Raw genomic sequence first — 27,703 nt, 5'->3', positions numbered from 1 at the left:
TTTGCATTCACAATGAGAAAGAAAAATGGGTTGGGAGAAGAACTGGAGTCCAGAGAAAGAGTGCTGCAATATTTGTGCATATTTCTGCAGTGTTTTCGTGTGGAGTTATCGCAGCACTTCACTGGTGTTCTTCACAGCGGCAGATAAGCCACTTGGGTTGCTTCCAGCACATCTGCTTCTCACAGCTTGTGCTGTTGCTTAGAGGCCTGAGCTGTAGCTCTTTAAAATAAGTTAATCTCTCTGTTCTGAATGAGGCTTGTTTCAATATGGTCCCAAATAATCAGGTAGAACTGAGAAAGCTCCCAGGGAAATATCTCTGTGTGTTGCTTATAGAAAAGACAGTTGTGTTACCAGCGATCAAGAGGTCCTGTGGGCAGGCTGTAGGAATGCAGTTCATGTAAATCCTGCACTGTTTATCACAGTACCTCAGCTCCTCGTGACTTTGCTGGGTGCAGGGAGGACAGAACCTTCCAGTCAGGGTACCGAAATAATACTGTCATGCAATATTAGATTTCAGTATGGCCCTAGAGGCTCAAAAATAACAAAAGTTGTTTGATAGGTAAGAGTGCAAAATGACAATGGATCTCGTTGAACTAAGAAGAGTTTGTGGCTGTGTAGAAGTGTGATGAAGGTGAGGAAAAGTCATTCCTAAATGTTGTTGAGAGCAGCTGTTCTCACTGGCACCATCTGAGGCTGTGAGCTCCAGCTGAAAAGGACCAGCAGCCGCATCCAGTGGCAGGACAGCGTAACCCTTGCTGATTACCTGCAGAACTCCAGCATTGTCTCTTGTCTTTACTGGTTGTGCCAATTTGCTTGCAGCTGCATTATAATCTTTACCATACGTGAACCAGATGCCCAGCGGTGTTATCTGGAGAAGATGAGATAAAACTACATCTCACAAGTGGATAGAAATTACAGCACGCTCCCCTTTTCTCCATTAGAAGATCCCCATATTACAACAATCAATGTCATGCTGCCATTCACCCTACTCAGTCCAGTTTCTTCTTGTAGGAGAGTCCAGAACATGTGTTTATCAGTGCCCTTCTGGGAAGCTGCCAAGTCTGTAATGTCACCACAGACCCCTGATCTTCAGCAGAGAGAGGTAACCTACGGGGCTCAGCGCTGCAGCAACCAACGTGGCAGGAGTCTGGGCATTCAAGTAGTAGATTATCCTGCCTTGGTAATCTTAGCCAAAAATCTGAAGGCTGAACACCGAAAAATAGATAACTAGATTACAAGAATTAAGTGCTATTGGCTTCTGAAACCAGGTGATATCGCAGCTTCTTTCAGTAAAGGTTGTACTTTCCGTGTCTGTGCCACATTTAGTACTTTCCACCAGAAAGAACCTAAGTTGTTTGTGTGAAGATCAGTAAGCTTAAATCTGTTACACCCCCAACAGCAAAGATTAGGCTACTAACAGGATTGTGAGCAACCCTCTATGCACATTTCAAAATATCGTTGTCTTTGCCTGTGTGAGTGCCACGAAGAGTTAGAAAATATAATAGTTAAACTTACAATGTTTGCCAATGTAGCAGCATTGTGCTTTAAAAGTTTTGGACAGGTTGTGCAGACATATATATGAAAAAGCTTATTAAAAAGCTTATCAGTATGGAAATATACTTAAAACTGACCTTCTAAAATTTCTGCTATTTCTATTTGTTCAGTTGTGAGTTTCTTGCAAAACTAGTTCTAACTCTTGCCAAAATGACAGGCTTCTCTGACTCCATCCCCCATCCACCAGCAGCTGCTTTGAATTCTGTAAGTCATGTAAAAATGCCATTTATAAATGAGAGCTTTATTACATCCAGGCAGTCTGCATTTCTTCCAAAGCACTGGAGTCTTTCAGAGTCTTGCATTAGACCAGCACTTCTTTCTGTCGTTTATGGGTCAAAGTTGCATAAAATTTGTTTTAGGTATTCAGAACTTCAGTCTCCAAGGGGTGGAAAGGCCAGGAATCCGCCTTCCTGTGCTCTATTCAGATGGAGAAAAGTACACATGAAACGGAGGTATTCGTTTGCCTTCCAAAAACTTGTACTAATGATTTAGAGCAACCAACCAGATGTCTCACTCTCAGTGAACTCCTCGCTAAGTTCAACATGAAAGCCTTTTCTGATTTTGTTTCATACAACATGGTGAAATCTGCCTTCTTTTGAAGCAGGGGTGTGACTTGAGGATTGTTTACCGAGCAGTTTTTGAAGAGATTACAGAAAGTCAAAATATCTTTTGTTATAAACCTCACTTCAAGATAAATGTGGTTCAGAAAATGCCACTTGTGCTATTCTTTGCCTTCTGTGGAAAAAGAGAAGAATCAAAGACCCCTCAAGAGTGTAGCATTTCTCTTTGCAGGGTAGTACATTGCAAAGCGTATGTTGTGTTATTTTGGGATTGGTCACCCACTCTTGCTGCAGTTGCCCAAATGAGCCAACTGTTTGAGATCTACCTTTTTTTTACCAAGTTGATTTATCCCCCACACACATGCACAACTTATCACTCTGATATTTTAGCTCGCTGGCACTGTACAGCTATGGTCCACAAATATAACCCCACTCGAAAACAATGGATGAATAGCATATTGCAAAAGAGGAAATTCAACAGCCAACCAGTCTGGCCCTCAGAACACACAGTGTTTATCAGAATGAAATAAATCTCTCTCCCACTTCCCAGCCATCACAGTGGCTGCTCTTAGGAGGAAATAACTCAGCTCCAAGCCAGGTGGTTGTGTTGTCCGGACCAGAGGCTCCCGAACCTTGTGATAACACCTGCCAGAGAAGTTTAAAAGTCGTCTTTGTTTCTGACCTCAAAACAAACCGAGTTGGTACAGGTCAACTCTTGAATAAAATCTCTGCAGAGCTTGTCATCTGCTTTGAGATAGCAATCAAAAATTTACTGATTGTTACATATGTCAAGTAGAATCCTGTCTGCTTTTCCCTAGGTCTGTGTGAGACTTTGAAAGGAATGAGAGCATGTTTTTGAACTAAGAAACCTTTAAAGAAAACAATGGTGGAGATTAAGGCTCTTAGGAATACGATGCCATTTTAATCAATGGTAGAACCTTTAGGGCTCATAAATTAAGATGCTCGCTTTATGCTACAGAGATATGTCTCAAATAATGTTATATATGGCTTGAAATGCTAGCAGGTTATTTTCAGGTAACGATTTCCTCTTAGATCTTTCTTTAAGGCGCAAACTAAAATCATTTGCATAAAAGTAGGATAAATGTTCATTCCAGAGAAGTTACACTGAAGTAATATTAAAGTCATCATGGTAACCCTTACAGCCTTATTTGCGTGATTTGGTTATAATGTGGTTGGCATTTCATTCCCACATAGATCCTCCAGTCTTCATAGTTTCAAGAAGCTTTGGCTTTGAAATGGCAGCATCTCGCCTTCAGGTGTGCTTTTGTGTCACGCTTATTTACCTAGCTATAATGGAGACAGAAGTAATTAGATTCCATTTCAAGTACCTTCTTGTTCTCTCTTCATAGGAATAGATGATGGCTGGATCCTGGAGGGTTTGGATGTTTGGCTTTTTCATTTTTCCCCTTCCCACAAGTCAACTCCCTTTTACGTGTTAAGCAATATGATGTATTTTGTTTCGGTCTGATTACTCAGAGCATAAACACAGTAGATTGCATGTTTTTGCTCCTGTATCACGAAAGGAACAGAGTAAGATTTATTTGTATGAAACTTCATTTGATTCTACATTGAGAATTTTTGTTGAAAACTATTTTCTTGTTTGTGACTTTTCTTAAGGTGCTGGGAACCCAAATTGTAAAGTTGCAATTGTAATGGGCAAAACCAAAAACCCCTCAGCATCCAGGTAAGGATTCCTAGGAGATTCCAAGAGTTACCTAAAACTTGTTTCTTAGAGGAAATATTGTTAAGTGAAATACCATTAATTGCCTTGGTCAGTTGGATGTGCTCATGAGTTCCATGGGAGTTTTAAACCTGCACATGTGTCTGTTACTGACCAAGTTTCTGTTTTGCTGTCAGTTGCTCACAACTGAAGCCTCTCAACCTTTTCGCTGCCACCAGCTTGTGTTGCCATGTGTCCCTCCCTCCATTGCGCTCACTCTGGTGTGCACGGCGGGATGATGAATTCGATCAGGAAACTTTGGGAGGTTCACTAACTTCATCGTGGTCACATTAGTTTTAGTCTGCATCAGTTGTTCAACCAACAACTAATCTCTGGCTTACAATTTATTTCATAAGTGTTGTATATAAAACAATTAACAAGAGGAAGAATTGCTTGCTTAAATTGTAATAAAACCAAAACTTGTGAGAGCTTCCCTGAACAGAATGAGTACAAGTGGCCCATCAGGGACCTGAAGTTATCTACTAAGGTTCTCACAAAGTTATCTGTAGGTATAGAAAGTAGCGTTTGAAAGATGGTATGTTTGTTATGAGAAGCTGTGTGAGCAGAGAGTATTGCACATCTTTAACCATACCTATGAATTCCATTCCTATATGTGTAAATAGAATACTTCCCTCTTCTTGTTTAAAAAAAAAAATATGTTGTTTAACTCTTGTTACCAAACTAAAATAGGCTTTTACAAAAACATATGCAAGTGATGAGTAAAATGCTCCATGACTGGTTCCCTTAAAATCACACAACTTGTAATAGGAAAGAATTGAAACATTTATATCTCCAAGTTGGATTTTAGCCCAAATTCCACTGATTATCCTAAGTTTGTAGATTTGGCTCGGTTTTATTAAGAAGTAAATAGCAACTTGCTTATAGCATATAGGATGGTTTGTCCGCTGACTGTACAGGCAGTGGCATCTGTTCAGCTCTTAGAAGCTGAACAGAAGTTCATGGAGTGGATTATGTGATGCTGCATGTGCTGGAACTGGAAACTAAACTCGGGGACCTGGGATGTCACCTCCAGTTCTGTGTGACTAATAACTGACCTTAAATATTCTGCAGGAATTTAAACATGGGGGTGGTTTTCCTAAACTACAGGCAAGCCAAGATGATGATGATGATAAACATGTTTTGAGAACAAAAAAGAAAGGCAGGGGTGGGGGAATTGACGGGGTGATACAGAAGTACTTGCACAGAACTGACAAAAGTAGTAGTTTTTCGGTTGTGGTGCATTAGATGCCAGTAGGACATCTTAGCTTGTTGACCGGTGATTCCAGGAGTGTTGAAGCACACGAGCCACACTGCATGCAGGCAGGAGGGCTGTCATGGGTAGGGGGAAACTTCAACATGGGCTTTATGTGAATGCTAAACTGAGGATAGAAAATAAAGAAAGTGGAGGGAGGGGACAGAAGGGAGGCTCAAAGTTAATAATAACTTGTGCATTTTGTCTTGATCAGGTACAACCAGCACAGTATGATCATTGTTCCCATGGACACTCCAGGGCTGAAGCTGATAAGACCCCTCTCAGTGTTTGGCTATCTGGGTAGGTGATACTATTTATCAGCTCTATTTGTATTAATTTGTTAGTGCTCTCAGGAGCTGTAGTAATACTAATAAATATTGTATATGAAATAAATCAATAAAATTCCTATGTTGCAGAAGGGTTAGGAATTGAAGGCCCATGTTGTTGTCTTCCGTTGTTTTACCGGGCTGTTGTGTTTTCTCTGTCCCTGTAGATGAGATCCATGGAGGACATTTTGAAATACACTTTAATGATGTGCGAGTACCTGTCTCCAATATCATACTGGGTGAGTTTCAGGTATTAATTCTTTTTTAACACATACAGCAGTGAAGTAAGTTTTATGAAGTGGTAGTTTATTTTATGAATCACCATAAGTTATTGTAAACAGCGATGGTCAGTTGAGCCAGGGTCTCAAACACAAGTGAGAGGGAGCCCACTCTTCCTTTACCAGTCTACCTGCTGCTTGAATTTAACTTGTTTAGAGCAGAAAAGTGATTGAAGGAAGCAGGGCAGCTGTAGCTGTTGTGCAAAAATCACTTCCCTGAAGCACGACAAAGCAGATACTGTCAGTCAGTGGCATTCATTCCCCGAAACCAGTTCTCCTACTCTTTACTTTTAAAAAGAGTGTTCTGCTGTAGTCTGTGGTCATTGAAGCCTGGGTGCCTGCAGATGTAGCGGAACCGAAGAAAAAAAATGAAAGTATGAGCAGGCCAGCACTGTGACCTTCTGCAGGGAGAACTTTGCTCTCCTTCTCTCACTTAGAAGAGATGAGGTTTTACAGTATTTAATCTTTGCTGTCTTTATTTTCCTGAAACAGCTTTTTCTCTTGAGTAGCCAGAGGACCCGGAAACCTCAAAGTCTTCCCCCAGATTCTCACACCAAATCTCATAGATGTACTTTTCAATGTAAGATTAACAAAATTTAAATTAAATCACATAAATCAAACTTTCTCATAAACCATGTGCTGTGTTATTAACAATGTGTCAAGATAGATCTAGTTCAAGTAAACAAGTAAAACAGTTCTGCAAAATGAACTCTTAAGAAGCTTGCTTCTAACTGTGGCGCTATGAGGCCACTTCTGCTCAGAGCCACGGCTCATTTCAAGCAGGAATCAAGGATTCTGCGTGTGCTTGTTTTTCTTTCCAAACAGGTGAGGGCAGGGGCTTTGAAATAGCTCAAGGTCGGCTTGGGCCGGGCCGGATTCATCACTGCATGAGGTCCCTTGGTGCAGCCGAAACCGCTTTACAGATCATGTGCCAGCGTGCAGCCCAGAGAGAGACTTTCGGGAAGAAACTGTATCACCATGTAAGCATGTTCCCTCTTTATCTCAGTTCACGTGCTCCAGCCACCACCCATTGTTTTTCCCACACAGAACCGAGTGACTCTAATAACGGACACTGCAATGGATGTGCCCTGACCTTGAATTCCTATTCATAGTGCCTCAGGTGGCAAAGGAGAAAATCACATTGTGAAGCTACCAGTTTTGACTATAGCCTACGGGATTTCTTCTTCCTTGCAGTGAATTGTGTATCATTTGCTGGATTTGAGTACAGATTTTGCCACCATGTCTTTTTTTCTCTGCTGTCATTGAGCAGTTTGGACAAGTATTTTTTCAGGCATACAGCTTATGTTTCTGTACTTACAATCTGAATTCCCCAGTTCTGCATATTGAATTTGTCACTTGACAGCTCTGTTCATGATTACCAGAGGCACTCAAGAGTCTAAATTTGACTAAAATTTTACTTCTGTGGTCAAGTATTTTTACTTACATACGACCATACAGACCAAACCACAGCCATATTGGGATTTTGGTCTTATCTTGTTCTGGGATTGATGTACTGTTTCGTGAGAGAGAGCTTGCTAGAATAATAAAAAGATTCCAGTCTGCCTTTTATAGGAACCATCAGCCTTTAGTAGTTGGCCTATCACATTTCAAGTGTTCCTCAGTCTTTTCCAAAAGATAGGATGATTTTATTGGAAAAAACAAGTAAAGGCAATGGAAAGAGGAAACTGAATTAGTGTCTGGCAGAGGTTAATAGAACATTGTGCAGATCCAGAGGGAGTAATCTTACATATCTATTTTCCAGTCACGTCATTGCCAAACTTCCATTCATGACCATAACCTAGAATTCACAGGAGTTGGGTGAGGCGCACTCCATTTCTCAGAAGCTCATTAAAGTAAAACTGACGTTTGATGCCACAGCAAGACCTGGAGGGCAGCTGCAGAGCCAGTGCAGGTCCTCACAGCTCGGGGTAGCTAAGGGCGAGGTGATGCTGTTGGCTGCCTCAGGTGACAGGCTCACTGTCACCACCACCTTTGCTGGCACAAGCAAAGCTGAGCCCCCAGACTTTGCACTGAAGTGAGTGCTGCACATTTCCTTGTGCCTCCTGCAGCTGCCCAGGCTACAACAGCCACGCTCTAGGCAGGAGTGTGTGCGTGAGGCTGGCTCTGGCTCCAAACTGCTTTTGCATTGACAAGCATCACATGAACTTTTTTTCTTTCTGCTGTGGTTATGTTGGCTGCAGAGGGGAATTTGCTAAGAGGAGAAGGGAAGGGCTGTTGAGACCTTGTTTGGATCAAGGGAGCTAATAATTTATCATCAATGTGAACAGACAGATGCAGCAGCCACCACCCTGCAACTGTTTGCTTGGGCGTGTAACACACCACCGGTGGTTTAAGAGAACCAGAACTGATTTCTCTCTTCTTTCACCACTCCCTGCTAAATTTTTGTTACGGCAGGGTGTGTTACACAGAGAGAAGGTTCTGAGTCCTGGTAGCGGGTGAAGGAAAGCAGGGAGTAAATATCAGGCTCTGAAGGACTTTGGGAAAACAGCTAGCAGGCAGCGGGTCTGACCACAAAATGAGTCTGCACCAGAATCTGGACTTTTTTCCTCCTTTTCCTCTTTCCTGCCAGGAAAAGCACTGCTCAATCTTTAGTATTTCTGTCAGTCAAGTGTTTTCTTTCCTTTTTTCCTTGTATTACATTACACACATCAAACCAGCTTTCATTTGCTCACGTGTGTCTCTAAATGACGGAACACACATACGCTGAGGAGCGCAGGCATCTTCCTCAGGGGAGGTTCGCCCAGACACGCCAGGCAGCACCAAGTGACTTTCTGCTTGTTGGCTTCGGTTTCTGCAGGAAGTCGTTGCCCACTGGATCGCTGAATGCCGCCTTAGCATAGAACAGGCTCGACTGCTTACGCTGAAAACAGCCAGCAAGATCGACATGTTGGGCAATAGAAAAGCAAGAAAAGAGGTAAATTTTTCTTAGCAGTATCTGTGCATTCAACCAGTTGAAATACCAACTAAAAACGTATTGCTAAAAGTTACATCCTTCTGTTTGTAGAACATAGCTTCATGTTGAAAAGAGATGGCCTTGTCATGACATTGGAAAGTACACTCGATCAGAAACCTTGAGATCAATCTGATGAAGTATTTAAAAATTAAAGTAGTTCAAATATTGCTCATTTGTCTCAGCACAATGAGATACTTTAGGGTGACTGTCTCTCCTGGTAATAGTTTTATGCAGGGAACAGGAGCAGCAGAGCTCTCTTCCAGTCTAAAGAGGAAGGAATGTACTGTGAGACACCAATCTTCAGCAGAACTGTTAGATAAACATTTTCACTTGCTTATGAAACAATTACTGATAACCTGAGTTTTCTTTTTTAACTACAGGTAGCCATGACCAAAGTGGTTGTCCCTCGAGCTGTGCTTAAAGTGATCGACTGTGCAATCCAAGTGTGCGGTGGAGCTGGAGTTTCCCAGGATTTTCCTTTGGCTCTAATGTAAGTAAGGGAGGCTTATCTCTAAGCATTCCTTTGAAGAGAATTTTATAACACCCGGTACATGCTGTTTCACCTCAAGTAGCCCAAAATAGTGGTCCGTATGCCTTTAAACTATAAAACTTAAAACAATTGCTTTTAAAATTCAGTTCCAATGCAATTGCATTGCTTTACCTTTAAACACAGACACAAATAAAGCTGGCACTGGACCAAAAATGTGTCTTATCAGCAGCACAGAGGATCTGTTTCTAAGCCCCTTCTGGCCTTGGGGAGAAGCAAACCTTCAGAATATGCAGCCCACACACATCTCAGCCCTGCCAGGATGATTTTTCTGCTGTACCTCCTGTGCAATAGCTCTTTTCAAAGAGACTGTTATTAAAAGGGTGGCTAAAGCAAGAACAGCGCCAACAACTCCTGCAGTCAGACTGGCTTGCTGCTGCACTGGGATTAGAACTCTCCCCGATTGAGCTCTTCCTGCACAGGTTTGCCCAAATACGGACTTTGCGCCTGGCAGATGGGCCCGATGAAGTTCATCTCTCCACGATTGCAAGGTGGGAACTGCTTGATCAGTCAAAGCAGCTAACTGCGAAAATCTAATGTCAGCATAAAGCCATCTCCCATGGATGGAAGATTTAGGAAAGATTTTCTTCAATGCAGTAATATTGTTTAAGGTAAAATTGGATGAATACAAAAACTTGATTCTAGCTTATAGAATCACAGAATCATTTTGGTTGTAAAAGACTTTAAAGATCATTGAGTCCAACCAATAACCTAACACTGCCAAATCCACCTCTAAACCATATCCCTAAGAACCTCATCTACACATCTTTTAAACACCTCCAGGGATGGTGACTCAACAACAGCCCTGGGCAGCCCATTCCAGTGTCTGACAACCCTTTCCATGAAGAAATTTTTCCTAATATCCAATCTAAACCTCCCCTGGACAACTTCAGGCCATTTCCTCTCGTCCTATCATTTGTTACCTAGGAAAAGAGACTGATGCAATTCGTGTTCTCTCACTCTTATTACATATAACAATCAGAGACTTGCTTTTAAAAGTTTGAAGAATGCCATTTAAATACCAGAATTTGTTTAACACTAAATAAAATCTATTTTCTAACAGGCCTGAAGTGCTTTATTGGCTCTGAGCCAAAGTCCTCTTTATCCTTTTACTGTAGGCAGAGCCGTTTCACCCAGTTTAGGTTATTGTAAGCTAGAATAAGCTTTTAATTTTTGATTAGATGACAATTAAATGCTTAGGGTAATGCCTTTCTTTTCCCTTTCCAAAGCTCAGCCTCAGTCTAGCCCCACCTCTTCCCTGGTTCCTGCTCTCCTTTGCACTAAGGCTACACTCAGTCCTTCTCCCACATCCCCTCAGGTGAGGCTGGGGACAGTGTGTAGCAGTTGGTCTGCTACTCCTTGCTTCTCATTCCTCTGCTTTGTTTCTCCAAACACATCTCCTCACATTTTTCCTTATTAATGTCCCTTTTCCCTTGCATCTTTCCTTCTGTGCCTCCTTTTGTGCATCCTCAACAAGCCTCTGCCCTTCTCCTCACCCCAGCTGTTCCTTTCCTTAGTAAGTCTGAGAAGAGGTGGCACCTCCCCACTGAGGAGCTAAGTTTCAGCTGGAACCAGCAGTGACCAGCACAAGACAGCTAGCAGCCTCCTCTGCTGCCAAAATAGGCTCTGCTAGCCTGTTTTCCTGAAAATAAGACAGGGTCTTATAATACTTTTTTTCTCCAAAACTTATTACATGTATAGCTGCCTGGACACTATTTAAATCAACTTTTTTAATGAACTGTAACTAAGGCTTATTTTTGGAGTAGGGCTTATATTTTGAGCATCCTCAAAAATCATGCTAGGGCTTATTTTTGGGGTAGGTCTTATTTTTGGCAAAACAGGGTATTTATGCCAAATACACCTTTGTGAAGTTCTCAAAGACCAGAGTTCCTCAGCTCTGCTTCTGTAACAATCCTCTTGTATCATCAGTTGCTTACAGGAGAACTTATTCATACGGTTACAGACCCAGGCAGACCACAGTGTGCTGCACTGGCAGTAGCTCTACTTCCTAGAAAGGTAGGACAGGCACTTCTCAACTTAAGGATAAAGTGTTTCCTTTTTATTAGATATGAACAAACCAACCGCCTTAGCACAGTGCAGGAACATGGGGAGAAGATGCCCTGCTTGGCTCAGTCTTCAGGATAAGGTCTGAGCATTCACCTGCGCAGCGTTCCAGCAAAGGCCACAGAAGCCAGTCAGGGTGGCAGTTTTAGAGTACCTAAAACTGGAGGCTTTCTGCAAATAGGTTTCTTACCTCATATCAATTCGTGATATCTAAAAGATAATATCTTTTGAGAAAGCAGTAATTGTTGTTTATATTTCCATCCATTGTTGTTTCCTCTTCCTTTCTGCCAAGAATGTTTCCTAGGAAGTTGAGAATATCATCAAGTCCATGGTCAAAGTGCACTTCCAACACAAAACTGCCTGTTTAGGAGTTCTGCTCCAGGCTGTCAAAACTTGCACCGCACGTTTTTCCAAGCAGGAATGCCCAGGAACCCTGGTTAGCCAGACTCTAAGGTCTCTGACCACCCTAATTTCCCATACCTTCAAAGAACAGCTACATACCACCACCACCTTTATCTCATTAACAAGGCTCTTAATTCCCTTTATTTTAAAATTTTATGTACATATGAATGATCTGTATAATGTACACTCAATATAGAAAGTTTTTATATACTGGATAATGTATAGAACATTTCACAATTACACTAATTTCTTACATAACATGTCAACTTTAAGGTGTTTTTTTTTTTGCTGAAGCTTTGTCAATTTGGTCAAGCCAGTTATACATACGAATGTCTAATGCTGTTTGATCTCAGGAAGAAGATAATGTTAATGATTAAGGACATCAGTGAACTGGTGCAGGGACAAACCCTTTGCAAGTCATGTTCAATGGGAGTGATCACATCAGACTGGGAAAATAAGGGATGCCCTTTTAGGGGGGGCAGTGAGGTCAAAGTGATTTTAGCCCAATTCCTCTAGACTGTAGCTCAACTCCAGTCATGCTAATTCATAAAATATAAAAACTAGGAAAGTTTGATTCACAGTCTTGTAAACAAATATAAAGGAACAAAATGTGCTTATGTACAACAAGAAAAAAATCTTGTGTACCCATTTCAGCTGATCCACAGAGTGCTTTCTTGTGTTACAGTGTGATAGTTAGAATCACTGACTTTTTCCTAAAAAAAACAAAAACAAAACCCAAAACCAAAACAGTCATAGAAAAAGGAATAACACTGTCATTAAACACTTGGAAAGGCAGCAAGTTCACTTCTGTGTGTTGGAGGAAAGTGCCATTCCTCGTCACTGGCCAGTCTGCCTTTGTCTCTTCCACAAGCATTTCCAGTCCTTAGCTGACATCTCCCACTTCATTGTCTACCGGGGGTGGTACGTTGGGCATTACAGATGATGTTGTCCCTGCAGTAAGGTAACCAGCAACTCCAGGGCCTTTCAGGAAGAAAACAGAATGCTGGTGATTAGTTTTGATTTTAACGAGCAAATGAACAGATTTATTCCCTCTGGTAACACTCAAATGCATCATCCAAGTCAACCAGACACCTTAAACAAGAACATGGAAGAGTTTTAGTTTAGATTCTTTGGAATCTAGGAACATGAGGAACTAAGGCATCCTAGTCCACTAAGTGGAGTAGCTCGTGGAGACCACTCTTGGACTGGCTCAGCATTTTTTTATTCCGATGTGCCAAATCAGTTACAAAAGAACCCCAGCCGCCAGCATTATCCATCTCACCTTACACGATGGAAGTGGCAGGAAAGCATGGGTGGCCTTCCTTTGCTAAGGACAAGACCTGCTGCAGATGTGACAGGACTTCAGGCGTGCATTCCACTACTGGGCTCCACCTTTATGCTTTCAGTGTTGCAAAGGCTTTCCCAGCTACATATTTAAAGGAAGCTCAGTGGGCTGCCCCATAAACAAGCAGAACTGCCTTATGCTTGTCTAGACAGCTCTTTGGGCCACCAGTCAGAAAAAGTAACAGCATTCTTGGGATACACAAGCTCTTTCTCTCAGTGCTAGAGAAATCCTTACCATTAATAAATCTGTGCTGATTACTATAGGGGTGGTCAGTTTTACACTGCAGACAAAAGCCCCTCTCAAAGCCTGGTATTTAAAATTTAGTCATACAGAAACTTTCAACAAATGCAATAAAAAGTCACGTTGCAGCATGAGGTTTTCAACAGCAAATCTTGCCAGATTAATGACTGTAGAAAACTGCCACCCTTAACATCTTCCTGCATCAATACAGTGACAACTTAGTATTGGACCTTCAGCCTACACTGTGGATCTTCAACATGGTAAGTTCCGCTGGGTCTCTTACTCTCCCCTCCTTAAGTCATCCTCATGAAGTTCTCCTGAATTTACTAATTCTTTGTGCCCCACCCTCCCTTCTCACATTACAGCCTGGGGCCAGAACATGGTTTGTCTCCTGCAAACAGTCCTACACTACTACCGCAAGTAGGAGAGCAAAGCAAGCAGTGACTTTGGTTAAAGCAGCTGCGTGGCTGCAGGAGAGGACTTGTCTTTGCCAGCCCATTGGTGGTACCTGCCAAGAGTCAGACACACTTTTCCATGTCCTACTCCAAAAATTCCACTGGTTCCCTCACCCCTCAAACTTTTCCATTGTGGAGGATCCCTAACATACTTCAGAAGTTTAGTTCCTCTGTAGTACCAGCCACTGCAGTTGTTAGTTTTCTGCTCCTGTGTGCTTGAAGAAGGCAAGTTGATCAGCATTTTGCAGTTTGGGACCACACATTTGTTACAGTTCTATGACATGCATCTGTTACTCAGAATGCAGCGAGTGCAGCGTGCATTGTTGCAAGAAGGTATCTACCTGCTTTAGAGAGCTACACAGAAGTTAGCAAGCTGCCTGGCAGAGCAGATCTAAAGCCCACTTCGCAGGTGAAGGGGACTGCTGCCAGTTAGAAGGGAAGGAGAAGAGACACCTGAGGGAAGAGAAATAAGCAAGGGAAGTTTCAAGGGAAGTGCAAATAGCAAAGCAATTTGAAGCAAGAGATAAGGCAGAATACAAGATAAGGCAGGTTAAAAACAAAGCTTGTAGTTTGGTTTCCATCTAATACTTTGCATTTGTACAGCATCTTCATTCTACGTTTGCAAGCACTTAAACATAAGGCAATTTAAATGCAACACACGCCTTAAGGCAATTGGATAGCTATATTGTCCCCAGTCTCAAGCCCCACCGTGCCTGGTACAGCTTCAGTTCTTAGCCAGTAATCTGCTAGCATTTACTTCACATTTCTAGTTTATAGTATTTATGAAATACCAAGGAAATTTGGTACCAACTGAATCAAGTGTTCTTTGTCAAAGTGGCATTAGATGGTGCAAACAAACAGAAAACTCCTGCTCAGTCCTGAAGCAGAGTCTCTCTCATGTGGAAAAATGTATCAAGTGCTGCAATATACCTACTCTTAAAATATTAAACATCTGCTTCTAGAATGTTTAATTCCTGACTCAAAAGGCTCTTCCTTCACTTTCTCAAAATACATGCTAGTTATCTTGCACAAGAAACTTTCCTGTCTATATGGCCATCTGATTTAGACCTCATTAATTCAGTTATGCTCAAAAGCTTTACCAAGATTCCCAAGTCGGGTTAGATGAGAAAGTTCTGTGCAGCACATAAAAGTGGTTACATTGACCTGTCACAAAGGACTTAGAAATCTTACCTGGGAGGCTAAACTTTTAAGACCAAGTGATTTTTCAGCTGCTGGCCATCAGTCAGGAGTTTGCAGCATGTTTTGCTTTAGCCAAAGTTTGCCACAATGTCATTATATAACACGTTTTCAGATATAGCAAGTAATCTGTGATACCAAAGTTTTGGACTGTGATACAGCAGAATGTAGTCATTAAAGATGCACCTATCAAGTGCTGCACACGAGCACAGGAGGAACCAGAATTTCACGTGGTATGATGTAGCTGTTCTAGGATAATGTCCACGCCACACCACTACCAGCAAGGAAGTTCCCCTTAGCCACTGTCCTTTGTGTGCGCACAGCATGCACAGCCAGAATGCTCTGCTACACTGCAAAGGGGACTGAGGTGGCACCCTGGGGTGCCATTTCAACCTTGGTGGCACCCAGAGGGGACTCACCCCAGGTGCACCACATGTGTGTATATGTCCGTGCTGCAAGCTCCGAGCACAGGCACCATGAGGCTGTTCCTGCCAGACAAGGGCCTGAGCAGTGCACCGGTTCTGGCAGAACACTGGCTCACACTCAAAGCTGATTACATTGAGCCTGCTCCAATACTACAACCGTGTGCCCAGCACTAAAGCAGCATAACTGACATGGCACAATTAATACTGACAGTCCAAGTGATTTTGAAGAGAGTTTACTCCTCCGCCCAATCTTGGAAAACAATTTGTTCTACAACTAAAGCAGACTGATCCTGAGAAAGCATGGAAAGTTTCCATCCTTCGTTAGTTCTGACTACATCTCTGCTTTATCACTGCAGGTTACTTTCAAGACTTGCTGCTGTCCAGATTCCATTGCTCTGATATTTTAGAAGTAGGTACAGCAAAGACTACCCAGAGAAATATATTCTCAACCACAGAAAAGTTTGTCTTTTGGTAAGTGTTTTGAAAACTTGCTGTATTTTTACAGCATTTTATGTTCAGGCCACATGATGGCACTAGATCCTGAGGATAAACAGTATCTCCAGAGTCAAGTGTGACAATTAAGTAACAGTTCAGTACAATTCAGGACATAAATGGGAAAGGGTTGCTCACCTGTGAGGTATCCTGCTGTTTGCGTCTCAGAAATGAACAAGTCATGTTTCTGATCCTTGAAGGCACTCCACACAGAAGAACGAGACAGAATTTCATTTACCTACAGTATTTGAAGAGATTAACACAGTGAGAAAGTGACCTTTGTAGTGTTCTAGGGGAATAAACTCATTTTCTAGAACCAAACCATTCTGAAGGGATTCCTAAATAGCAGGGTGGTAGTTTAGGCTGTGATATAGTATCATGTATTTGCAAGGAGACTGTAGCAGCTTGCTTTTCCATGCGGATCATGCAGCTGAACACAATGCAGAATGCTCATAAAGAAGTAATTTAGCAGCTTGACTTTCTCCCTCATTCCCCAGTTAGGTGACAAGGAAAAGAAACCCTGCAAGCAGCCACTTGCCATGCATCTAGAGCTGAGGTAGAACAGGACTTTGCCTGTACTACGAGAAGACAGGGCCAACTTAGAGGAAAGACTTAGCCCCAGTTTCACTCCTCTTGAGAAAGCTTTCCTCACAAAGGTAAGAGAAAGGCACCAAGAACTAGCACACAGTTACTGGTACAAATTTTACCAACTTGAATATACAGCCATAACACTTCTGCAGTTGTCTACAACAGTGTTTATCCAGGCAACAAAAAAGCTATTTGCATTTCTGACAAGTTCTGAGGAGTTCTCAGTAGAAGCCCACTAGTATACAGAGCAGTTCTGCACTTGGATTCATCTTTTTTCTTAGTGCTCTTCACGTGCATTGAACCAGTGACCTCTCCACAAGAAAGAGATGGATTCATTCCAACCCATAATGACTTTGTAGTTCCAGGATGTTAAAATTTTAGGTGGAATAATGCACATCACAGCCATAAGATTACACAAAGGATGTTCAGAGTTTGATCTTCCAAGTGTACAAAGCCCAGTTAAGGCCTTGGCAGTACTTACCTGTTCTCCATACTGCAGGCTGCGAGACATGGATTTCAGAGTTTTAACAATCTGAGCTTTTGTTGCAGATGGGCTTTCCAGGTTCTCAAGACCAACACCTTCAAGCAGCTTTAGAAGGTAAGGGACCAAATCTGCTTTCAAAGCCTGCAAATAAACCCAAATGAGTTGCCTTAACAGGGACTAGGGAGTTCCATGCAGATGTTTTACATTACTGGCATTAGTGTGAACCGAAAGTGCCAACAGCTGTTACTAAGTACGTTTAGCCACAGTATATTTTTCCTGAGCTGTACAAATACAAGAGAAAGGATACTGTCCAGCAGTTCTGCTCCATCTAGGTGTAAACTCAGTTGAATTAGCTGGCACCCCTACGTTATGCTTTCTCAGCAGACATAAGCCAACACTACCCTGTGCATTAAGCTTCAATGCCTGGGTAACGCCCTTGCAAGGGTCTGCATTTTGGATAAAGGACTGACTGCTGACTTCAATGTGAAAAGCACGGTAGTTAGATGGCTTCTGGGAAGCCTCCTGCACACTGAACTGTACCCATGTTCTTATGAACAGTTTAGACACTCAAATATTAAAATATCGCATTTTTACAGTCTGAGAATGTAGTACTTACTTGGGCCACTAAATCATTTTGTTCCTTCTGAAACATTCGATTAAGTGCTTCACAGGCTACACCAATTACATCTGATCTCTTTTTCATTCCGTTCATGAGAGGGCTAATGGTCTCCAGTGATGCCATTGCTCGAACACAAAGCTACAGAGAGACAGAAGCATCCAGAGTACTTTATTTTATGCTAAGCTTGACAGTTATGGCAGATATGGTCAGTCAAGACCATAAATTTTTGGTGTCTTTAATCTATCAATTCCTCCTTAATTAGCCGTAAGTCCCTCCTCATCTGGTACACAATATTTATAGTTAGAACAATGCCCTTCTAGGAACACTACTAAACAATACAGATAACTCCAGTTATGTTTTTTTCTCCCCTAGAGCACTTCAACGATTCATTACCTCATTGTCAGACAAGATGTGCACGACACGAATGGCACTTTTAGGAATGGCGTTGTTCTTGTGATTCATAGCTTGGATTATCTTGTGCAGGTGACCAAGGGGAGGAACTTGATCAGCCAGCTGAGGCTGGGCACTGAACAGGCACACAGTTGCTGTGGTAATGGTTTCTAAAGTTTCCCCCTGCAGAAAACCAAAAAACAGCAGAAAGTATAACTCAGTAAAGCCTTATGTATCACCATAATAGTAAACATTTTTCTCGCTTGCTCTGCATTATAGATTTTTCCCTAATGCTTTTAGCACATCACTTTGCTTTGAAAATGTGCAAGTTAGTTTCCTGCCCTGCAAGTCTAACCCAGAATCTGTCTGAACACAGTTTAAAATTCAGTTTTATTAATATCATTAAGTTACCGACTTGAACATTGCTCTCATCCAAACTGTAACAAATCAGTTCTACCGCATGACACTAGTTGTTAGGTCGCAGCCTTGTATAGGTCACATAATTTACACCAGAGTGGGAAGTTAGTTTTGCAGAAGAACACCACAAGTGTTAAGAGCTGAAAACTTTTAGGCAGTGTAGGACAAGTGTCATTTTCTTAGGTTGGTCATTCATGGAATAATTAAAGATACTTCACGTGTTAAGCTGCATCTCTACCACAAAATAAGCCTCTAAGACTTACTGAACCTAGTTCTGTGGCTTCAGGGACTTTAAAAGCACTAACTCATGTTCAGAAGTTGCCTAAACAGATCTACATACTTTTACAGAGAATGAGAAAGCAGACCAAAAAAAAAAAAAATTCCTGTTGGGAAGAAAGTGTGAGAATCTAAGTTAACTGGATACTAAAAGATTAGTAGCTTAAGACTGCTAAACAAATTCAAAGAGCAGAATCAGAAAAATCATCTTACATGGGGGTTATTTTTCTCCAGTAGTTCAGTAAACTTTTCCAACAGTGCAATGAGAAATTCTCTTGGTTTCCGTAAAACCCAGGCCGGCTGGGCAATAAAAATCCTTAGGAAGACTCCCCCCACTGAAAGTTCGCCTTCTGCCTCCCCATACACCACTGCAAAGTCTTCAGGCAGCTGTTGAATTGTAAAGCAGAAGGAGTTATTGGCAAGGGTACTTGTGAGAGCTGCAACTGTTTCTCTAACATCATGACTCTAAGAGCTAAGGGTCACTGAACTGAATGCTCTGAAATGGAGCTGTGCAAAACCAAGAAGCACATCATCTTGAAGAAACATGCAGTAAGAAATAAGAGTAGAAAGAGCAGTGCCAGCAGTACTACTATACGAACTTTTCTTTCAAACACCACAAGTAACCGAGTCTACAACTACACCAGTGGTAAACACTAGTTCAAAAGTAGTATCAGCAACAAGGCTGGTAAAAGAGCCCTTTCCTTGCTTGCTTGCACACTTCAGGGGAAGGTTTCTCACCAATCCAGGGAAGCTTCCAGTTTCCACCTGCATCAAAATAGCCATCTTGGATGAGTTTAGAACTTGTTTCAATGCTCAACTTGACCACTGTTGGGAGAAGTCATGCCTGGCCTTCACAAATACTGGGAAATACTACAGACTGAAACATCTCACTGATTGACCTGGTATGATGGAATAGCTCAGGAGAATAATTTTTGAAACTTTGAGGTTTACTAACATTACTAACATTTACTAAGAGCAAGTTTACTACATCTTTGTAATAAGTGACAGGACTTTTTCCAGCAAACTGGTATCTTCCTTTCTTGCTGACTTTTGATAAGTATTAGAATGACCTGAACTATCAGAAAATTCAGAGCATTACTGGCAAAACCACTGCCAATAAAGTGTCTGGTTTCAAGGTACAAGAGGTAAAGCAAGCATCAATTCAACCTTAAAACAGTTATGTTAGCACAGCAGTGAGTTCCTGTTGGTACTTTAAGAGGAAAGAGAGTTACATACATGCATATATTATCAACTGGTCTATATCTCCATGGACGCACTCAAAGCAGAAAGAGTATACTTTTACCTTCCAGTTAGTGTCAGGGTTGTCTCTCTGAAGTTTAAAGTGCCTTTAAAAAGAAAGTAAGTTTTAATGACCAGTAAAAGAAGCAGTTGTCTTCCCTACTTGACACCTCAGTCTCCCTCCATCACTGTGACGTAGTTCCAGTTTCTAAACCCCATATTCTCCTCATTGTAACCCCCTCCCAAATCTTGTAGCAGTGAGCAAATACCTGGACTGTGCACAAACAGCACTGTGACACTGAGTTACAGGTACAATATACAATCAGGGAACAAGTTTCTTTTCACAGAAGTCTGGCTCGCAAGGATTCTACATTTCACAGGCAGAGCTCTGACTGTTCTTCTAGAGCAACTCTGGCTTACTAGCACTGAAACAATGTCTCAGTTAAGGAAATACTTAGTCAGTAGGTCTCCACCTACTCAAGCATCATTTCTCGAACTGTTGTTGATACTCTCTCCCTGGAGCTGTCATTCCAAATCAACTCAGGATTTTCATGAGTTCCCTCAAAGATATGAACAGCAGCTTCAGGGCTGTCTCTCATGGCATCCATGAAGACTCCAGGTAAAAATTTCATTAATGTAATTCTAACCTGGAAAGGATGAACAAAATTGACATTTAGTATACCATAAGACAACCTGACAGAAAAACAGAGAAACTCCAGGAAGTCCAATTATTTGTAGTGCGATAATGCCAACTGCTAGAACACAACACCACAAAATAAAACAGTGCTATCATTTTAAATAGCAATAGCCAATGACAGGTCTGAAATCTAGGTATCTAATATTAAAGTCATTACAGATGGAAACTAAAGTGCTTACAGTAGTTACAATAAATACAACTGCTTCCAGAAGTCTGCTTCCAGATTAAGAGTCAACTGTTTTGAAAAAGCCAGATTGCTCTTCACATGAATGTCACAGTCACAGAAGAGGTTTTTGGTTTTTTGTTCTGTCTTTAGAGATAGGTAGCTAATATCAGGACATGAATTCCAACAAGAGCTGTTAAGATTCTTACCTTCGGACCCATCAACTTATCTGCTGTCATTTTGGCAAAGAGCTCTGCTGTTTGGGCTCGGACCTGTGGATGAGTTGAGTTGCAAAACATATCTAGTAAGTAGATTAAAGCACCTGTACAAAGACATAGGAAAACAGTCGAGTTATTTTCTGGTCATGAGTAGTGTGAATTCACCAACTCCACACTGATTGTTCTAAAGGGAAAAGTAAGATTTGGCCACTGTATTTACTTTAAGTCCAGTGTTGCAGAAACATTTGCTTTAGGTGTAGCACTGTACCTTTTGCCATGGCCTCTTTAATTATTTTTGTGCTAGATGTCAAAGCATACAAAGTTTCAAGGACAAGCTGCCGACCTGTCAAAAGAAAAAGTATTAAGAACTTTGTGCCATATAGACTATTAACTAATCAAAGATGAACTAAACTGAGATTAACAGAAAGCTGTATCAAAACTGCAATAAAGTCCATGACAATTGCAAGCTTAGGAACTTCTGGCTAATTCAGTTAGTTAAGGAATATCACATCAATCATACGTTCTAGTACAGCAGAACTTCTTAATTACATGTTTACTACCTAAATTCCCTAAAAGAATTAGCCAGTGAAATACTACACAATTCAAAGACAATTTGAATACTTGTAACTCATGTTTCAGCTCACACGTTTAAGACAAACAGGTTACGTAGAAATCCCCACTGAAATGCTGGTTTTAACCTATAGCTCAGTACTAAGCTCAGCCAGCTGCATTCTAATTAATTTCTGAGTTGGTAGCCCTTTGCATCGCAAGACCACGAATTATACAGTACATACTTGAAGGTAAGGAATGCAGGAGTGCCAGCAAGTTAGCAAGAACCATTGCCTCAGCAATGTTGTTAACACATTCTTGGTTACTTGTTACTATGTTCACGACCTGTAAAAGATCAGAAACAATACTTACTTATATTCCAGCTGTTACACCACTGTCCAGAAAATGCAGTATATGATGAAGTCAATCACCTCGCGGGCCAATATAGCTAATATTTAGTGTTTATTCCTGCCACCAAATTGTCTTTTAACCTCAGGGAGGAAGGGAGCAAAGACACAGGCAAGCAGCTATCACTTGTTCCTCCAAGGAAGAACCGACACCTTGGAAGCCCAATCTTGATACTTTTTAGGTGCTACTCTAACAGTTACACGATCAGATTGTTTATGCTGATTACGTAGAGCATCCAGACAGTGGGTTTGTGGGTTTTTTTGTTTTGTTTTGTTGGGGGTGGGGTAGTTTTTGTTTGTTTGGGGTTTTGTTGTTTTGTTTTTGTTTTGGTTTTGGTTTTTTTACCTCCAGAGCCAACTGCTGCACCTGGCCAGCTCCATGAACACGCAGAAGGGAGAATATCAACTTAAAGTGACCTATGCATTCACATTCAGAACCTGCAAGAGACCAAATAAGTTCTTCTCTTCATGTTCACTAAAGCATTCACCGAAGTCTATCCCAAGCCCACATTTCACTATACAGAGAAGTGAAGACTACATGTCTGTAGACAGTCTGCCACAGTAGTTAGAACAGCACCTATAGGACAGCACTTGCTACAGAATTAGAAAATTACAAAATCCTGCCTGTTAATCAAGCTTCCACAAAGTCTCAGGTCAACAATATTTCAAAACCAGAAGACGCTTCTTCCCTCTAAGGCAAGTAACTGAGCTCGTTCTTGGACCACCTAGTTACTTGCGTTCTTAGAATACAACTAAGCAAGTTCAGTTATTTTATTTGTCATTGATCATCAGTACTTCTTGGTTTCAAAGACACTTGCCCTGTCTGATTCTCCCAACTCAGAGCAGGGTTGCTACCTGCAGCAGTAACAGCTGCCTTCAAGGTTAAAATTGCTAAATACAGAGAATCCAGTCTGAGAACCACCTAATCAGCTATTACTACAGGCCATAATAGTAGCATGAGTTGTTTTTAGAACTAACATGAATACAGAAGGAAAACATCCTAAGTATACATCTCAGGCTTTTCTAGTCTGTACACTGATATCTGCACATAAATCTTTGCTGGTACTAGCTGCCCACTCTCAATAACATTTTCTCCTCCTGCTAATTCAGTAAGGCCCTCACACGTATGTCTTCAGTTGTTTACTGGTATGCAGTACTCAGCCCAAGGAGGTTCTTTTTGATCTAAGGAAGTTTAAATATCAGCTAAAGATTCAAAGGATTACAGAAAGTTTCATCCAATAGGTTTAAGTCTTCCTGATAACAGCAGGCCAGAATTAGAGTTAAAACCCAGTGTTTCAGAGAACAAATAGATAAGGTTAGGATTTCACACAAAATTTTAATACATCTACTGATAATGTTCTCCAGAAAAAAACCAGCAACAAAAAAGGATAAGCCTATATGGCTTAGCAACAACGCTGAGGTCTGTTAGCCAGCAAAACAAGTTCCTTCTCACTGGAAGATAAAAAGACTACAGAGGTCTACGTTTAAGGTTCTCCACAAGAAAGCCTACCAGGGAAGTTCAGTTTTAAGCCTACCTGGGTTGTGTTTTATCACGTTTCTCAGAGCCTCCAGGGCCATCTCAACTCTCCGTAGCCGATCTCCATGTTGATTGGACTCTACTTTCCCAGTCTGTGTTATTGCCATCAGCGTATGAAGGTACTGTGCTTGGGAGCCTATGTAATCCAAGAGGCTTGCAGCAAATGCTTTAGGAAGCTTTAAATTAGAGATGGGAGCATTTTTAGCTGTGTGATGCAACAATATTCATGCTACAAGAAAGTGTATCCAAACAACTCTTCCTTCTTTTCATATATCCCTTTTTTCCAGACAGGAAACACTTTTCTACTATAATCGCTGTAACATTAACCCTATTTACATCCAAACATATCCTTAGAAAGCTGCCACTGCTTCAACAGCACTCTTAAGGTGTATGTTTGTCCATACATATAGATGGACAACAAAGGCACTAAGCAGAATCACTACCTCCTGAAACTACTGAATCAACCTGAGCATCTGCAGTGCAATCTTGTAAAGACGTTAACAACGTCTGAAGCAGCACATCTTATGACAAACTCATTGTTCTTTTTAATTTATTCTGCTCCAATAGAGAGATATCTCATAACATGCTGATCATGTTGAAGGAAATTCCCAGAAGATTTTGTATTTTCTCCATTGTGTTTGCACTGACAGATAGATCAAGAAGCAGCAGCAACATTCCAAATACCAGTTTCAACATGAAGGTTTTAGCTACATCTCACCTCTAGTTGGAAGGTAGGGACCTCATTGTACACTCTAACAAAAATCTCTCCCACAATAAGCTCCTTTGCGTGGTCACTGAAGACAAAGTCAGATCCATAGCTCTTGTCACAATCACCCTTTAAGCAGAAATAAACAGCATGAGCTCAGACAAAAAAAACACTCTTGTAGAAAGTGTAAAGCTATAGCCACATAACGAAACAGACAATACTTGAATAGAAAACTTAAAGCTTTAGGAAAAGTCAGAAGCTCAAGGCAGTCTGAAATATTACAAGAAATAAACAAGCAAACTCTTAGTTTTGTTTTCTTTTTAAGACTACTGAAGAAAGCAAATTAAGAGTAGACAACAATGAATACTTGTATTAACTATACCACTGTATTACTAGTGGATGTAGTAAAACATGAAACAGTTTAAAAAAATAAAAACAGTAGGGGGATTTAAAGTAAAGAGTATCTTACTCTCTTAATCATGCTTTCTTGTTGAGATTCCAAAAATTCAAGTAATTCAGCTCTTGTCCCATTGTTCCAGATCAAGTAGGGGTTCTCTGTGTTACTGTTAAGCATCTTCAGAGTCTAAGAAATAAGGAATTTACATGATGTAACACATTTACAACAGTTTTGGATCATTACAAGCAGTAAGTAGCATGCTTCATGACATTAGTTAATCCAATCTCATCAACAGCTAGACCAATTTCATAAGCAACTTTAAAGTCTCAAGTTTCCCACATACTGGAAAAACAGTATGTGTAAGTTATTTGGTATAGTAAAACCTATACTTAATTTTTCTTTGTCCTGCTTCAAGCGACACTTAGTTCAGATTCACCTTTTATTTCTGACAGTGAGCAGCAACCATCTGCAGTATCTTTGTAAATGACATCCTTGACATCACTTTTAAAGAGAGGAGTTTAGCCTTTGCTCTTGATCATCATTATATCCTTAAGCCTTCAACTAACTCAACTTCTTTGCTCCTATATTAGTTTTGCAAATATTACTTCTACAGAGTATTATTCTTGTACATAGTGTTAGAGGCTAAAACAGTTTCTCTTCCTTGCGGTTACTCCAACTGCAAAGAAAAAAATTGCAGCGCTGTTCTCTGTTATCAGGTTGGTCTAAGAGAGTTCAGCATTTTCAAAGTAACCAGGTAATCCTTCCTTAAATCCCTAGAGAAAGTTTTGCCCAACAGATGCTTACCTCAGTAGGACTGACCACAGCGAGTTTCCTTGCAATATAGGGTGTCAACATGCCAGCCAAGCTTTTCCTGATCGCTGGGTTTTCAGGTGTAGCTTGTTCTTCAGAGAGATACCCTCCAAGGCGACTCAAGGCCAGGAGACTGAGCTTAGCAAGGCTATTTGCCACCTCCTGAAAAATACAGTTATAAAACATCTGGAGTTTACTGAAGAAATATCAGAATAGCCAGAAAGATTTGTCCCACACGTCTGTACCAGAATTAATAGAATTGGTATTCTCTATTTATCTCCATCACTAATTATGCACTGATGTGTAATAAAACACTAAGTGCTGCAGACAGCACAATATGATCGCTGTGTTGTGGGCTTAATAAAAGCAGTAAGGCATGAGCACTGATAAGCAGGAATAACTGGGGCACCAAGGTGAGCTGAAAGCTACAGAAGCTATTTAGTGTAATAGCTTCTGATCTAACAATGGTTCCTGCTAGCACAGTCAAGTATCAGCATAATAAGCCTTTTATGATAGTAATACAAGAGTTAATCACTACACTAGACTGCTGAAAGCTCATCTCGTATGCAGTAGCTGCGGAAGAAATGCCATACTTGGGAGTCACCATTTAAGGAAAGGGAAGTGTGAAGCCACTTACATTGCTGTGGGGTGAAGGGACAATATGGTCCTGAAGTAGGTGTTTCAGATAAGCTCATAATATCACTACACGACCCCTTCAGTTGAGTCTCAGGAGAAAAAAGACTTTCTGCTAGTCTAATTTACTTTTTTTACTGTTCAAAAATCTCTTGCATTAAGTCTATCAGAAACTACAGGGTTTGTGAGCTTTAACATTTGAACTCAAAACATGAGCTACTACAAAAACCCCCTAAGAACAAAAAAAACCCCACCACAACAAAAAACCCAACAAACACCAACAAAACACCCCCACACAACACCCAAACAACAGTATTTACACTACTACACAAAAATCCCTTTCCAAAACTGCTCTGCTAACATTACTATTCATATAATTCAATGATTCTAATGAGTTTTTGAATATACTTCTTTCGTTAGGAGACCGCAAACAGTAAGTGTTGGTGTCTGAAAGCATGCACCTTGTTAACATTACCTGGTGATTGGAATCTTCACTTTTCTGAATACCGCTCTCTTCTAGCGTGTAGTCATAGTTGAAGAGGTAACCCAGTAAGTACCAGAGAACTCCAGCTTGGAACAAGTGTGTTTGTAGCCAGTAATCCAAGGCAAAGGAGCTAACACATTCTACTCCCAAAGAAGCTACTCGTGGTATGTTCTGCGGGAGGAAAAAAAAGTTTGCCTTAGTACTTGTGACCGAAGAAAGCCAACTGGCTTTCTAACCAAAGACTCAAAGCCAAAACTTGCTAATTCTTGAGTACTACCTAAGCAGCACAGAGGTGAAAAATTGAAGTAGACAGAACAACATTGGCAGCTGAAGTTAAGTGTCTAGTAGCCAGAAAACATGGCTAATTAGTCAGCATCCTTCAAAGGAAGAGTAATTGAATAGTTATTTCATACAATTAGAAAGGAGCATTGATGAACTGGCAGAAAAACACTTCAAGAAGGTGTTGGATTCCCAGGTGAGCTTTTTAGAGCAATACATGAGTTCTGCATGGACTAAAGAACACAAATGCATCTACAGTCAATTGCTATAGTCTGGTTTTACAGTCTTCTGTTTTCTATAGTCTTTTACTATCATATTCTGTTTTCACATACCCCATATATGGGAAGTTCAAGGCAAGCCTTCCTTTCTTAACTAAGACAAAATTCAGCATTTATATAACATGAGTTAATTTCTAAAGAGCTACAACAAAACTTCTTGAATACTGTTCCCAGAGTTTATGCAGATTTAGAAGTCAATCTGCTTACACAAGCACTTATCTGCTGATTTAGTATAGTAAACCAATCGCTAGACATGTTAGTAAAAAGGCAAAAGTAGCTGAAACTTTATGATTGAATTTTAAGTCCACTAAATGGATTCAAACACAAGTGTTGAGAACAAGGCAGTAAAGTTCTGTATCCCATCATGATTAGTTGGTATCTTACAAAAGGGTTCGGTCAGTCTCCACAGTTGTCCTATCTCCCTTAAAAGCAGAACATTCCCCTAAACATTTAACAGTTAAGTATTTATTTAGGCAAAGGAAAGGCACTCTTACCTTGCCATAATACAGTAGTCTACAGAGGTCCTTGATAATGTTAGGCATTTCTGTAATCTTCTCTCTGCAATCCTCAAACTGAGCTGCTACACTGTAACACTTACTAATATATCCACATACCTACAAAAAGCAATATTTTATTCATTTCAAGTGGAGGGGAAATGCATGTTTACAATCCTTTTTTTA

General features: G+C 40.8%; 2 protein-coding genes across 3 annotated transcripts in view; one reads left to right on the top strand and one right to left on the bottom strand.

Moving 5' to 3' along the window:
* ACAD11 (acyl-CoA dehydrogenase family member 11) overlaps positions 1-10,290 on the top strand; it is a 30,975-nt gene extending 20,685 nt beyond the window's left edge. Inside the window, exons 14-20 of one of the 2 annotated variants that reach the window (XM_065629236.1) lie at positions 3,753-3,819; positions 5,322-5,407; positions 5,601-5,672; positions 6,537-6,691; positions 8,530-8,646; positions 9,066-9,175; positions 9,655-10,290. In XM_065629236.1, the coding sequence (XP_065485308.1) occupies positions 3,753-3,819; positions 5,322-5,407; positions 5,601-5,672; positions 6,537-6,691; positions 8,530-8,646; positions 9,066-9,175; positions 9,655-9,769 (722 nt within the window). In that variant the 3' untranslated portion in view covers positions 9,770-10,290. The other variant, XM_065629237.1, reaches the window with a different exon arrangement.
* Positions 10,291-11,884: 1,594 nt separating this feature from the next.
* Positions 11,885-27,703, bottom strand: part of DNAJC13 (DnaJ heat shock protein family (Hsp40) member C13) — a 56,120-nt gene continuing 40,301 nt past the window's right edge. The window contains exons 40-57 of the mRNA XM_065628090.1: positions 27,518-27,637; positions 26,458-26,637; positions 25,344-25,511; positions 24,612-24,725; positions 24,155-24,271; positions 23,435-23,612; positions 22,246-22,337; positions 21,738-21,837; positions 21,212-21,286; positions 20,935-21,047; positions 20,343-20,512; positions 19,930-19,972; positions 18,840-19,013; positions 17,937-18,116; positions 17,541-17,681; positions 16,922-17,065; positions 15,991-16,090; positions 11,885-12,679 (exon numbers count right to left, since the gene is read on the bottom strand). Coding sequence (XP_065484162.1) covers positions 12,582-12,679; positions 15,991-16,090; positions 16,922-17,065; positions 17,541-17,681; positions 17,937-18,116; positions 18,840-19,013; positions 19,930-19,972; positions 20,343-20,512; positions 20,935-21,047; positions 21,212-21,286; positions 21,738-21,837; positions 22,246-22,337; positions 23,435-23,612; positions 24,155-24,271; positions 24,612-24,725; positions 25,344-25,511; positions 26,458-26,637; positions 27,518-27,637 — 2,307 coding nt within the window. The 3' untranslated portion in view covers positions 11,885-12,581. The remainder of the gene's footprint in view (positions 12,680-15,990; positions 16,091-16,921; positions 17,066-17,540; positions 17,682-17,936; positions 18,117-18,839; positions 19,014-19,929; positions 19,973-20,342; positions 20,513-20,934; positions 21,048-21,211; positions 21,287-21,737; positions 21,838-22,245; positions 22,338-23,434; positions 23,613-24,154; positions 24,272-24,611; positions 24,726-25,343; positions 25,512-26,457; positions 26,638-27,517; positions 27,638-27,703) is intronic.

Source organism: Caloenas nicobarica, chromosome 2 (assembly GCF_036013445.1).
Source record: "Caloenas nicobarica isolate bCalNic1 chromosome 2, bCalNic1.hap1, whole genome shotgun sequence".
In the NCBI taxonomy this organism is placed as follows: domain Eukaryota; kingdom Metazoa; phylum Chordata; class Aves; order Columbiformes; family Columbidae; genus Caloenas; species Caloenas nicobarica.
Note: the sequence above shows the minus strand (reverse complement) of the source record. Positions and strands in the feature narration are given on the sequence as shown.